General features: G+C 48.7%; 1 protein-coding gene across 3 annotated transcripts in view; it reads left to right on the top strand.

The window, feature by feature from the left end:
• The window catches only part of PFKP (phosphofructokinase, platelet), a 65631-nt gene that overhangs the window by 19229 nt on the left and 32792 nt on the right, over positions 1-13610 (top strand). For all 3 annotated transcript variants that reach the window (XM_003939063.4, XM_074405129.1, XM_074405128.1), the window contains exons 3-4: positions 10458-10535; positions 12924-13113. In XM_003939063.4, the coding sequence (XP_003939112.1) occupies positions 10458-10535; positions 12924-13113 (268 nt within the window). The remainder of the gene's footprint in view (positions 1-10457; positions 10536-12923; positions 13114-13610) is intronic.

Below are 13610 nucleotides of genomic sequence, written 5' to 3'. Positions count from 1 at the left end.
TGGGATTACAGGTACCCACCACCATCCCTGGATAATTTTTGTATTTTTAATAGAAACAAGATTTCATCATGTTGGCCAGGCTGGTCTTGAACGCCTCACCTCCAGTGATCTCGCCTGCCTAGGCCTCCCAAAGTGCTGGGATTACAAGCATGAGCCACTGCACCCATGTGGCTGGCTTACTTCACTTCACATCATGGCACTTTCGGCCCATTGCCGCAGATGACGGGGTTTTCTCCTTTATGGGTAAAGGGTGTTCTGCTGTGTGCGCACCACATCTTTGTCCATTCATCCTGATGGGCACTGAGGCTGATTCCACACTGGGCTGCTGTGCTCAGGAGTGAAGGTGGGGGTGCAGAGGTCTCTCCGTGCCCATCCCCGTTCTCAGGGTGTATGTCCAGCAGTGGGGCCCCTGGCTCGTGGGGAGTTCATGCATCTCATATTTTCATACAAGCATTTGATGCGCCGTGATCAAATCAGGGAGATTCGCATATTTGTCACCTCAGGAACAATCATTTCTTTGTTAGGAACACTCCAATTTTACTCTTTTAGTTATTTTGAAACATCATACATTATTATATATACATTATGTAAAATATGTTGCATATGTATTATACATCATACATATATACAATGTTATACATTATGTGTGTTATTTATAATGTACATTCTTAAACATTATACACATTGTCACCCCATAGTGTCACTCATCCCTGAATTTAAACTATTTTTTACCCATTAACCATCCCTCTTCACGCCTCTGTTCCCCACTGCTTTTACCAGCCTCTATTCTCTATCTCCATGAGATCAACTTTTTTTAGGGGGGTGGGGGGAACAATGTCTCACTCTGTCACCAGGCTAGAACGCAATGGTGCGATCTCGGCTCACCGCAACCTCCACCTCCTGGGTTCAAGTGATTCTCCTGCCTTAGCCTCCCGAGTAGCTGGGATTACAGGTGTGCACTACCATACCCAGCTAATTTTTGTATTTTTAGTAGAGACAGGGTTTCACTATATTGGCCGGAATGGTCTCAATCTCCTGACCTTGTGATCTGCCCACCTCAGCCTCCCACAGTGCTGGGATTACAGCTGTGAGCCACCACACCCAGCCAGGATCCATTTTTTATTTAAGCTTTAACATGTGAGTAAGAACATGCAGTATTTGTCTTTCTGTGCCTGGCTTATTTCACCTGATTTCTGCCTGTTCCATCCATGTTGCTAATAATGACAGGATTTCATTCTTTTTTATTGGCTGAATAATATTCCATTGTATACTGAGATGTGGAATCAATTGTGACCATCAGTGGATGAGCAGATAAAATGTGGTGTTTATACACAATGGAATACTTTTCAGCCATAAAACCTGCTGGTTAAAATCACAAGCCTTCTGAGTCCTGGCATGCCTCTCAGTCCTGGGTTTCGGGTGAGCCATCGTGGGCCTGCGGGAAGTCCTCCAGTGACTGTGGACGCATAAATCGGCCTTTCGTTTCTGCGTGCTCATGTGTGCAGTGGAAATTGTGTTTACCCTCGTCTCTCTGGTAGAAAGCACCAGTTTGACAGTTTGTGCACATGCCTTTGACTCCGTGGGTGTGTGGCCAGGGAGGGAAACGGGGTCCTCCCCTGAACACATCTGTTCACAGACGGCTCTGCACTGAAGCGGCCCAGCTCCCTCCCAGCCTGCTGTCCGGGTCGTGTCCACGCGCTGGGCTTCCTTCTGAGTCTCAGGGCCACGGCATCTATCTGGGGCTGGATAATTCTTGGTGGGGATCCTTTGCACTGTGGGATGCTGAGCAGCACCCCCGCCTGCACCCACCCCATAGTCACGACAAAGATGTCCTTATGTCTCCGACATTGGCGAGTGTCCTCTGAGGGGAAAATCATTTTTCGGGGACCGCTGTTCTAGACCTATTTGGGCTCAAATTGAGAGGATGTTATGTTTTGTTTTTATTAATTTTGAGATGAAGTCTCGCTTTGCCACCCAGGCTGGAGAGCAACAGCACGATCTTGGCTCACTGCCACCTCCGCCTCCTGTGTTCAAGCTGTTCCCCTGCCTCAGCCTCCCAAGTAGCTGGGATTATATTTTTAGTGGAGACGGAGTTTCTCCATGTTGGTCAGGCTGGTCTCAAACTCCTGACCTCAGGTGATCTGCCCACCTCAGCCTCCCAAAGTGCTGGGATTACAGGCATGAGCCACCATGCCTGGCCATGTTTTATTTTTTAAGCATGTGTCAGTAGTTTATCCAACATATTTTTTTCACCTATAGTCCAGTTTCTAAGTTTATCTAGAGTTCTCTAGGTTGCCAACAGACCAAAGCAATTAAACTGGTTACTATTAATTACTTAAAGAGTTTTGTTTTTTCCTTTAGTAGTAAAGAATGTGTTCATCTGAAAACAGTGGCGTATCTGCTGAAAGACTGGACTTGATTCACGGAGCTCTGCTGTCTGGCCCCTGCTTGCGCTCCTATAAACCTGGGCCAAGCTACGTGTGGGACATGCCAAGCCTTGGGCTCCGTTCCAGGGAGACTCAGGGAGGATTTGCCAGTTAACCCATTCGCTTCTACCTGGTGAACCAACTGTTGGTTCTTTTTTCTCTCTTAAGCTAAGGTTTTTCCTTAGAGGCCTACAAATGGCTTGAGCTTCTTGGAGATGATGATAGCAAGTATATCAGATGCTTTGACCCAAAGGCTGTGCCCAGGGTAAATTGCCGTGGCTTTGGTGGGTCCAAACCAGACTGCAGAGGGTCAGTTTGTTAACCCAGGGCTGCCACTACGGCTGCAGAAAAGAGTTGGCTCCTTGCGTTTGGTTTCATTTATGGATTTAATATCCTGTTGAAGATCATTCTGCAGATTTGAAACACTCTTCATCTTACAGCTCTTCAAATATGACTCACTTAAGATTCTTGCCGAGCAAGGTTGCTCACACCTGTAATCCCAGCACTTTGGGAGGCTGAGGCTGGCAGATCACTTGAGGTCAGGTGTTAGAGGCCAGCCTGGCCAATGTGATGAAACCCCTTCTCTACTAAAAACACAAAAGTTAGCTGGGCATGGTGGCACATGCCTGTAATCCTTGGAAGGCTGAGGCTTGAACCCAGAAGGCAGAGGTCGCAGTGAGCCGAGACTGCACCATTGCACTCCAGCCTGGGTGATAGAGTGAGACTGTCTCAAAAAAGAAAGAAAAAAACAGTCTTTCATCTTAATTTTTTTTTTTTTTTTTTAGTTTGGTTCTGTTCTGGACAGTTGTTTGTAAACATTATCAGGGCTCTTTTTGTCTCTTCCACACTGTGAAGAAAGGATAGAAATAATTCTGGTCATTTTATTAGTTAGTTCTTTCCATGATTAAAAGCAACACATTCCGCTGGGCATGGTGGCTCATGCCTGTAATCCCAGCACTTTGGGAGGCCAAGGTGGGTGGATCATCTGAGGTCACGAGTTCGAGACCAGCCTGACCAACACAGTGAAACCCTGTCTCTACTAAAAATAGAAAATTAGCCAGGTGTGGTGGTGCACACTGGTAATCCCATACTTGGGAGACTGAGGCAGGAGAATCACTAGAACCTGGAGGCAAAGGTTGCAGTGAGCTGAGATTGTGCCATTGCATTCCAGCCTGGGCAATAAGAGTGAAACTCCATCTAAAAAAAAAACACTTTCAAAAGGTTATCAGATAAGTGGTGTGTTTTTCTGTTGGAAGGCTGAGGGGTGTTGGAACAGCATCAGCAACCAGCCTCTTGTCTTCCCAAATGTGCTCCTGCAGAGCTGCGCCCCACCCCCCCACCCCAGCTCAGCTCAGGTGCCCGGGGATCTCCATCTCCTTGCGCCCCCTGATCAGCAGCCCTGTGCCTGCACCCAGACTGGCCACCCTTCGGAGCTTGAAATGTGAGCATGTGATCTTAGCTTCCCTTGTTTCAGCCTGAGCATTACAGCTTGACTTATTATACCAAGAAACAGACCATTAACTTAGCAATGAATCAATTAGCATCATGTTTCTCTTCCTTAGTTGGTCTCGTGGAGGTAGAGAGTAGTATGATGGATACCAGAGGCTGGGAAGGGGTGTGGACGGAGGGGCTGCAGAGAGGTGGATGGGTACGAACATAAGCTTAGATGGAAGGAGTAGGTATCATTGTGGATAGAGGAATAGGCTGGGTGTGTTAGTGACAGCATATTGTATTAATATGTTTGAGTAGCTGGGAGAGAGGACTGGAAATGTTTGGAAGGCATAGAAGTTATAAATATCCAGGGTGATGGGCACCCCAGTACCCTAATTGGTCATTACAGGTTCTGTGCCTGCAACAAATGCATGCACGCCACAAATACGTAAAATAATATATGTCAATAACATAACATTTAAAAATATGGAAAACCCTTTCCCTTCCTGGTAGAAACCCTTCATTTGCACTGGAGAGAGAGAGAGAGAGAGAGAGAGAGAGAGAGAGAGAGAGAGAAAATTAACCTCCTGCTTTTATAATCTTTAAAGTGAGAAATCTCACACTTGTGACCCAAAATAAACACCTTTTCCTCAAAAGTGCTAGTGCTGCCCTGTCTGAGGAAGGAGGTGTAGGGGACGTCTCTCCATCCGGAGGATGCCTGAGCTTTTGGGATCTGTGGACGGGGTTGACCATGGAAACTACTTGGGAAGTCAAAGAACAGGTGACAGCGTCAGTGCTGACTTTTGGGGCTGTGTCGGATGCTTTTTTCAATCTCTGTCTCTCTCCCCTCCCATCCCTGACTGTGACCCCCACCTTCCCCACTCCCCCGCATTGTTGGAAGCCAAGCGAAGTTGTCCACATCCCATTCAGTCACATTTCTTTGATGTTTCATGCATAGCTATTTCTGCCTGTTAACTTCCTTGAAGTCGGAAATACTCAGCCACTCCAAGTCTGTCTGGAGGTAAATGATGCTCGAGGGCAGCACTGTGCCGTTCCACATGCAGAGCTGTGCCCGACCCGGTCTGCCAGAGCCCACGCCCTCCACCCGAGCACTCGTGCTCACCACGCCGGCCGGCTCCGGTGCCCGGGTCTGCTCTGCACGCCCTGCCTATCACTGGAACATTGTCCAGCAAAATCGATGCATCCAGGATGACAATAACCACGGGCACAAGCGTCATCTTTTGTGACGCATTTATACGCAAGCCACGTCCATGCGAATTCTTCACGTATGGTCTGCCTTCATCCCACCCACATTTATGCAAAGCCCGTGGCTTCAGACGATCTGGTTCCACGTGACGTTTCAAACTGCAGAAGAGCTATCTCCCTTCCCCGTCACCGCCCCACCACTGCTATCAGCTGAATGATCCTTAGGGAGGTGTTTGCTGTGAGGTCACTGCCCGGCCAGGGCTTGGGACCCCCTCTCTACAGGGCAGGAAGGGCGCCTGGCCTCGCCCCTGCTGCGGCTGTTGATTGTACAACTTACCTGGAATTGTGCAGTCTTCGCTTTGGCTGAAAGAAGTCTATGACGACAGAGGGCTAAATGCATCATGTCGTTCGTTGTATTGTTGGTCTTCCAAAGGAGGTGCAGGACTACACGATGCTGTGTCATGTTCTGACCTATTTTAGAATTTAAAGTTGACAGAATCTCCCAGGAACAAATCCTTAGGCTGCTCTGCAGACGTTTTCTATAGCAATGAAGTCAGCAAGTATGCTTTCGGGGTGTGATTGCAAGGTTCTCTGGATGAGAGCATTCCTTTGGAGCCTTGGTGGGAGGTAGGCAGGGGTTGAGGTGTGTGTTGGCTCAGGGTGGTTTAATCTCAAGCTCTGCCTCGAATTTCCTATGGACAGGATAAAGCCACGATTCCTGGCCTTTGAAAACCACCGGCATAGGGAACTTCCTCTCGACTCTCTTTGATGCTCACCTAGCTCTGAATGCTGGTGCTTCCTGAGTCTGAGCCTAGGTAGCTGTTCAGAGCTGACTCCTCTGCATGCACGCTCTGAGTTCTAAAAGTGAAATGCTTTAATTTATGAAGGAATACTATAGCTTTAGGTTCTGTGGGAGAGGGAAAAGGAGTAAGCTAGAGAAAGCTTGATTCTGTAGGAGACAAAAAGGATTTACTCAGATGCAGCAAAGCCCATAAATAAATCTCTAAATGCAGAAACTACATCTGCAGGAAGCTGGTGATAACACTATCTGGAAGATGCTTTTAAAGTCTGTTATCTCCAGCAGCTAGTTTTCTTCTGGTAGTTGAAATGCTCAGCATTTGAGGTTAGTTGAGTGAAGAATTCAGGAAATCAGACTGGAAAAGTTGAGTGAAGAATTCAGGAAATCAGACTGGAAAAAACATCATCCAGTTGAGAAGACGTGGGCCCATGGAACAAGCATTCTGAAAGAAAAAGCCGACTTTGCTGCAACCCAAGACTGTAATTTCCCTTTGTCTTTTACTTTAAAAAAAAAATGCATATGAGATGTCACAGAAGAGAAAGCCACCCATAGGTGAACTAGCTTACTTCATTTACGATGGATTCAACGAATGCCTAAAACTTCTGGGAAAATCACCTCTGCATATAGAACTATCTCCTGCATGGTCAGAAGGCTATGCTTATTTTGACACTGCTCAAAACAATTTTTAATGAGTTAAAATGACTTCAGAGCCTGTGGCATGTTCTTAGACTTCAAAAAACCTGCCCAGCAATGGATCCAGCGCAGCCAGCAGGGAGCTTTAAGGTTCATCTTGTGAGTCAGGCTCAACAAGACAGAGAATGTTACTTGAGTCAAAACAAACAAACAAACAAACAAAAACTGAGTATAGTGTTAAAGGTTTTATGCTCTGTTTTTCTTATGTGAGTCATCAAACTGGCTTAGAAAGCAAATTCCAAAAGGGTGTTTGAGGAAATGTTCATGCTTTGGCTGTAGTAAGATACGTAATTCAGCCTTCTAAGAAGACTTCAATAGCGAAACCTCATCTGAATTTCTGCGTTGTAGTAGGTTTGGGTAAAATTAGTCTTCCTAATTTAGTGATATATTCCTTGTTAGTGAAAGACAGCTTAGAACTGGAGTCGGTAGTTAACTTTTCAAATGTTCCGTGGGCACCGTGACTTTGCAAATTAAAGAATGAGTCATTTCCTAGCAACTTAGCTCATGCGCGCCCTGGAGAGCGCTTTGGAGGCAGCACTCCGAAAGTCCTCCTGGAGAGCGCTTTGGAGGCAGCACTCCGAAAGTCCTCCCTTTTTATGTTTTAATTGCTTTCTTTGCCATATGCATCTATGTAACACAAAATAATGAAATTATTTTTAGAGAACATTTTACTTTTCAAAATGTTATGGTTTGCAGAGCGGTTTTCTCATTACTCTAGAAGCAAGGGGATTCGTTTCAAGGTTTGGTGAGACCCGTATTTAAATTCTGTGAAATCATGCAGGGAAAGGAAATTGTGTGGTTCCCACTACGGCATATTAAGTAGTAAAATGCTGGGTGGGGGTGACGTGATCCAGGATAGCATGTACTCCAGGAAAGGTCTGAAAGCTCACGCTGTTTGGGGTGCAGGGTTGACCCCCGGCCTGAGACAGCCTCGGGACGCTGCTGCAGCAGCCGTGGCATGTAGTCTGCAGCAGGGTGGTGTCGGGGCGGGCCCCTTCCCCTCCATCTCTTTATTTGCCAAACAGCTGCCTGCACAGAAAGGAACACAGCGGCTCCGGGTGTGGGAATCTAGCAGCCCTCTGTTTTCAGTCTTGTCAGAGCCCAGGGTTACGGCTCCTGTACATCCTGCTCCACCCAGGGAGCTCCTGGTTTCTGCCCAGGGTCAGGCCTCAGCATGGGTCATCTTTTCTCTCCTCCTCAGATGTAAGCTTGGAGGATGGGATGTCACCCATCTGAGAAGGGCCGTTTCGGCACAGTGCTGCGGCCTCCGACTCTGCCTTGGCCACGCGCCTGCTTCCTGGCTTCCTTGCCCCGCACGCTTCACCAAAGTGGAGCTGGAGAGTCAGGACCGCCACAGATGGCGTTTGTTGCTCCCAGACCTGAAGAATGGAGTGCTCTGCAGTGCACGCAGAATGAAGCAGAATTCTTAGAAACCTAGGAGCTTGCGGTGGTAGAGATCACTAAAAATGTAACCCCAAGGCTGGGTTCTCTCTCTTTTTCTTTTTTTTTTCTTTTTTTTTTTTTTTTTTTGGCGGGGGGAGAAGGAGTTTCACTCTTGTTGCCCAGGCTGGAGTGCGATGGCATGATCTTGGTTCACCACAACCTCCACCTCCTGGGTTCAAGCAGTTCTCCTGCCTCAGCCTCCCAAATAGCTGTGATTACAGGCATGCACCACCATGCCCAGCTAATTTTGTATTTTTAGTAGAGATGGGGTTTCTCCATGTTGGTTGGGCTGGTCTTGAACTTCTGACCTCAGGTGATCCACCACCTCGGCCTCCCAAAGTGCTGGGATCACAGGTGTGAGCCACTGTGCCCAGCCTAGGTTATCACTTTATTTACGTATCTACCACCCACCTACCTACCTACTGTATTCTAGTATTTTAAGGACTGTGGCCTCCAGGAGTCACTCATGGCTTTGCCCATGGCTGCCTGTACCTGGGGCATCTTTGGACAGAGCACACGTAGCAGGACAGAACATAAAGGGTGCTTCCCAGGGCACCCTGTGCAGAGGAGAGGCCTGCATCCAACCTCACACATGCTTAACCCTTGCCGTCCCAGGGCACAGCTACACTGAGCTCATCTGCACTTCATGGGAAATCTGTTTTCAGAGTGAGGGAGATAATAATAATTGATCCCTGGAGTAGGCCTGGAGTGTGTTTGGAAGATGTTCTGTTGCTTTGCCATGGTGGTGGGGGAACTGGTGGTGTGAGTGAGTGGCTGGGGCCTGGGGGTCCTCAGGAGGTGCCGATGGGGCTGCCAGCACTGAAATGAACCTGCTCTGTTCATTTCAGAAAAGGCGGTGCATGCCTATTGCATCCCAGACTGTTTCTTCCTTTCTTGTTTCTTATATATATGACTCTAGATTATAAACGTACATAGAGCCAGGCGCGGTGACTCACGCCTGTAATCCCAGCACTTTGGGAGGCCCAGGTGGGCAGATCACTTGAGGTCAGGACTTAGAAACAAGCCTGGACAACTTGGTGAAACCCTGTCTCTACTAAAAATACAAAAGAAAACACAAAAATAGCCAGTTGTGGTGGTGCATGCCTGTAATCCCAGCTTCTCTGGAAGCTGAGGCAGGAGAATCGATTGAACCTGAAAGATGTAGGTTGTAGTGAGCTGAGATCGAGCTGTTGCGCTCTAGCCAGGACAACAGATCAAGACTCTGTCTCAAAAAAAAAAAAAAGCACACATGTATATATAATAATTTTGATGGAAATTTACATTTATAAGTGTACAAATTGGCCATCAGTGTGCCTGAACTATTGATTAATTCATATACAGAGCTCCATAATGTATGGGTCACTTCATTCTTAAAAACCTTTCTTTCTTTTTTCTGTCCTCTTGACCTTCACTAAGGAGGGGTTATGAATGCACCGATAATCTATTATGAACGTTTCTAAATGCTGAGTAGCTCCTCTTTTGCCAGGTTAAATGCTGTGAAAAGAGCTCTGTAGATGAAGGTGGTGTGCGCACTGCTGCATTTCCTCATCTTGTGTATTCTAAGGAGGAAAAGATGGGATGCATTTACAAGTGAAAGGTCATTGTCCAGCTGAGCACGGCGGCTCACGCCTGTCATCCCAGCACTTTAGGAGGCCAGAGGGTGGATCACCTGAAGTTGGGAGTTTGAGACCAGCCTGGCCAACATGGAGAAACCCCATTTCTACTAAAAATACAAAATTGGCCAGGCGTGGTGGTGCATGCCTGTAGTCCCAGCTACTCAGGAGGCTGAGGCAGGAGAATTGCTTGAACCTGGGAGGCAGAGTTTGCAGTGAGCTGAGATTGTGCCGTTGCACTCCAGCCTGGGCAACAAGAGTGAAACTCTGTCTCAAAAGAAAAGAAGAAAGGGGTAATTAATTTTTCTTGGGCTGCTTCTTCCAGTATGTCCTCACATGTTGATATCTGATTCCCTAATGCAGTGCAGTCACTCGTGGAGAGTAAGGTAGGCAGTGATTATTCAGCTGTGCTGTTCAACAAGATTTACCGTGCATCAAAAGTGGCCCAGGTTACCTCGGCAGGCGGAGCCCCTGACAAAACGCTCCATGTATGTCCCACGGTCAATATCGCCGTGTGCCTGTGCGTTTGTGCTGAGGTGTAAGAAACACTTGGGGTGAACGTGGCGCCTTTCAACCTCTCAGGAAACACTGGGCACGGGAGTCCTGCCTGACGACTCCTTGCCCTGTTTGGCTGGGTCTAGGCGGACGTTCCTGTTCCTAGAGACCACGTGAGGGCTTTCCCCCAGTTCACGGCCTCTCTCTAGTGCGGGAACTGCCCTGTCTTCTGAGCAGCAGAGCTCAGGCACTGACGTTCACTGTCATTTTTCCTATTTTATGTAGTTTAAGGATCACTTCACACTTAGTGAAGCTCATCTCGTTTTTAAAAGATTCTCCTTTCTTCCCTAGGGCTACCAGGGCATGGTGGACGGAGGCTCGAACATCGCGGAGGCGGACTGGGAGAGCGTCTCCAGCATATTGCAAGTGGTCAGTACCTGGCGGCTGTCCCGGGGTTTCTCTCAGACTCTTCTATGTCTAGTGTATTTGCAGAACACTTGAGCTCAGAACAGTCGAGAAATAGAGATTATGTGGAGAGAACAGACTTTGTGAGAAGCTTTTTACTTCTGGTTTGGTCTATAGAAATGTATGTTAATCTTTGGCTCACTTTGAGTACTTGTTAATGGAAATAATTCAAATCGGCCGGGCGGCATGGTGGCTCACGCCTGTAATCCCAGCACTTCAGGAGGCCAACGCAGGCAGATCACGAGGTCAGGAGTTTGACACCAGCCTGACCAACGTGATTAAACCCCGTCTCTACTAAAAATACAAAAATTAGCTGGGCATGGTGACACGTGCCTGTAATCCCAGCTACTGAGGAGGCTGAGGCAGGAGAATCGCTTGAACCTGGGAGGTGGAGGTTGCAGTGAGCTGAGATTGTGCCACTGCACTCCAGCCTGGGTGACAGAGCAAGACTCCGTCTCAATAAAAAAAAAACAAAAATAATCCAGATCAGTGCCTCCCCACTGAAGACACTGGTGGGGCCCACACCTTCGTGCTGGTCCCAGGCTCCGGCCTCCTGAGCTCCGGCCACATTGGAAGAGATGTGGGGGACTTCTGACAACCATGGAAGTTAGGTGGAGAGACATTTGCAAAACATCGGGACAGTGTGGGTTGACTTCAGACGCGAGAGCGTTTCCATTCTGCTGCTGTGACTGACACAGGAAGATAAGACGTGAACGTAGGGTTGAAGAGTGTGTGTATCAGTGTGTGTTTCTGTGTGTGGTGTATGTGGTGTGTGAATCTCAGCGTGTGAGTCTGAGGGTATATGTATATGTGTGGCGTACCCGTGTGTGTGTTGACTGCGAGTTTGTGGCTAGTGAGTCTCTGTGGGGTATGTGTGTATGTGCTTTCCTTGTGTGTGTGTGGTGTGTCTGTGTGCACTTGTGTGTGGAAGAGATGGAGAGGGAGACAGAGGGAGTGAGAACGGGACCGGCAGCCACTCTGCAGCCGGCTCTCCTGGTTTCCTTCCCAAGGTGCGTCCGCATGGTCTCTTGGGTGGGAGTTTCTGGGTTGTTGACTCTACCTCCCATTGTGCCGCTTCCTGTGCTGCCCCCAGCTCTTTGTCCCGGAGGAGTCCAGAGAGAACCCCTGCCCTGCTCTGCACCCACACCCTCAGCTGCCCTGGGGGCCGCGTCAGAAGTGGTCTCAGTCACACTTGGTACCAGTGACACAGGATGGTGTTGAGTGAATTTCAGTTTCTGTAACCTTTTCATGATGCTTGGGTAAATTAAATGGTGGTAGGTTCCATGGAAAGACATGAACTTTTCTGGGATCTGGAATATTAATAAGTTTCCATATGTGAAAATGAGCTGTGTGCCTGTGCCGTTGGTACGTTGAAACGCACATTGTCACATCCATGCCGGGGGCTCCTGGGAGCTGCCTGCAGACTGAGGCCGGTGAGAGCTTTGCCTCCAGCAGTCACGGAGACGGCCCCTGCTTCGCTTGTGAGCAGCTCGCTTGAGGGAGTCAGCGTGAGCCTAGAGATCCAGGACCGATATTGGTGCAGTCATGACTTTATTTCAAGGAATCCTGCATTTCTTGATTCTATCAACAATTCTTCGTTTTTGGAAAACCAAGTGTGACAAATTATGATCTGTGTCCCCTGGAAGTTTGGATGACAGAATCTAAGTCCCTGAAGACTTAGCTCTTTAAAAGGGGCAGCGGGTATATGGTGCAAAACAAAATCCCCTTGGCCCCAGGTTCTTCCTGGTTTTACTTGTGCTTGCTGTAAGAGGTGGCTCGAGGGAGAGCGCAGCCGGGCCGCAGGTCCCGCTGCTTCTCTTATCGTGGCCGGTGGGCTCTGGTGTCCAGTGAACTCGTCTTTTGCTGCACGTGCACCTAGTTGAACTTGTTGGCCGGTGCTAGGGTGGCTGCTGTGATGCTGCAGGCTGCTTCCTGCTCCATATATTTAACTGATGGCTGCTGTGACACCGCAGGCTGCTTCCTGCTCCATGTATTTAACCGATGGCTGCTGTGACAGCACAGGCTGCTTCCTGCTCCATATATTTAACTGATGTCTGCTGTGACACTGCAGGCTGCTTCCTACTCCATATATTTAACTGAGGGCTGCTGTGTGTCTGGCTCTGCACTTTCCCTGGCTCCTCCCAGGTGTGACCCGCCTGTCTTTCTCCACGGAATTCTGGTCTGGGACTCAAAAGAGGAAAATGCCAGTCTTCCATAGCTAGTTACTGACTCACAAGATGCAAAAGAAGAAACGTAAACTCCAGCACCCCGTGCCTACAGTCAGCCTGTGTGTGAGACCCGCCTGGCTTTCCGTCCTGCCGAGAGGAGATAAGCCGGTGTTGTCTTTCCCAGGGCGGGACGATCATCGGCAGCGCGCGGTGCCAGGCCTTCCGCACGAGGGAGGGCCGGCTGAAGGCCGCCTGCAACCTGGTGCAGCGTGGCATCACCAACCTGTGTGTGATCGGCGGGGACGGGAGCCTCACCGGGGCCAACCTCTTCCGGAAGGAGTGGAGCGGGCTGCTGGAGGAGCTGGCCAAGAACGGTGAGTGGGCGCCTGCTCCCGTGTCCTGCGGGTTTCGCCCTGTTTCACAGCTTTGGAACGGACACATTTCCCCTTCCCCGTGGCAGAAGCACCTGTTGTCACAGATCTTACAGGTTACCGTCTCAGGACTTTCTATGATCTCAGCAAAACAACAGTGATGATCTTAAGAATGCTATTAATGACCAGGCATGGTGGCTCATGCCTGCAATCCCAGCACTTTGGGAGGCTGAGGCAGGCAAGTCACCTGAGGTCAGGAGTTTGAGACCAGCCTGACCAACATGGAGAAACCCTGTCTCTACTAAAAATACAAAAATTAGCCAGGCATGGTGGCAGGTACCTGTAATCCCAGGTACTCAGGAGGCTGAGGTAGGAGAATTGCTTGAACCCAGGAGGTGGGGGTTGCAGTGAGCCGAGACTGCACCATTGTACTCCAGCCTGAGCAATGAGAGCGAAACTCCATCTCAAAAAAAAAAAAAAAAAAAAAAAAAGTGCAGTCA

Source organism: Saimiri boliviensis, chromosome 8, assembly GCF_048565385.1.
Source record: "Saimiri boliviensis isolate mSaiBol1 chromosome 8, mSaiBol1.pri, whole genome shotgun sequence".
Classification (NCBI taxonomy): domain Eukaryota; kingdom Metazoa; phylum Chordata; class Mammalia; order Primates; family Cebidae; genus Saimiri; species Saimiri boliviensis.
This window is presented reverse-complemented; position numbering and strand designations above follow the sequence as displayed.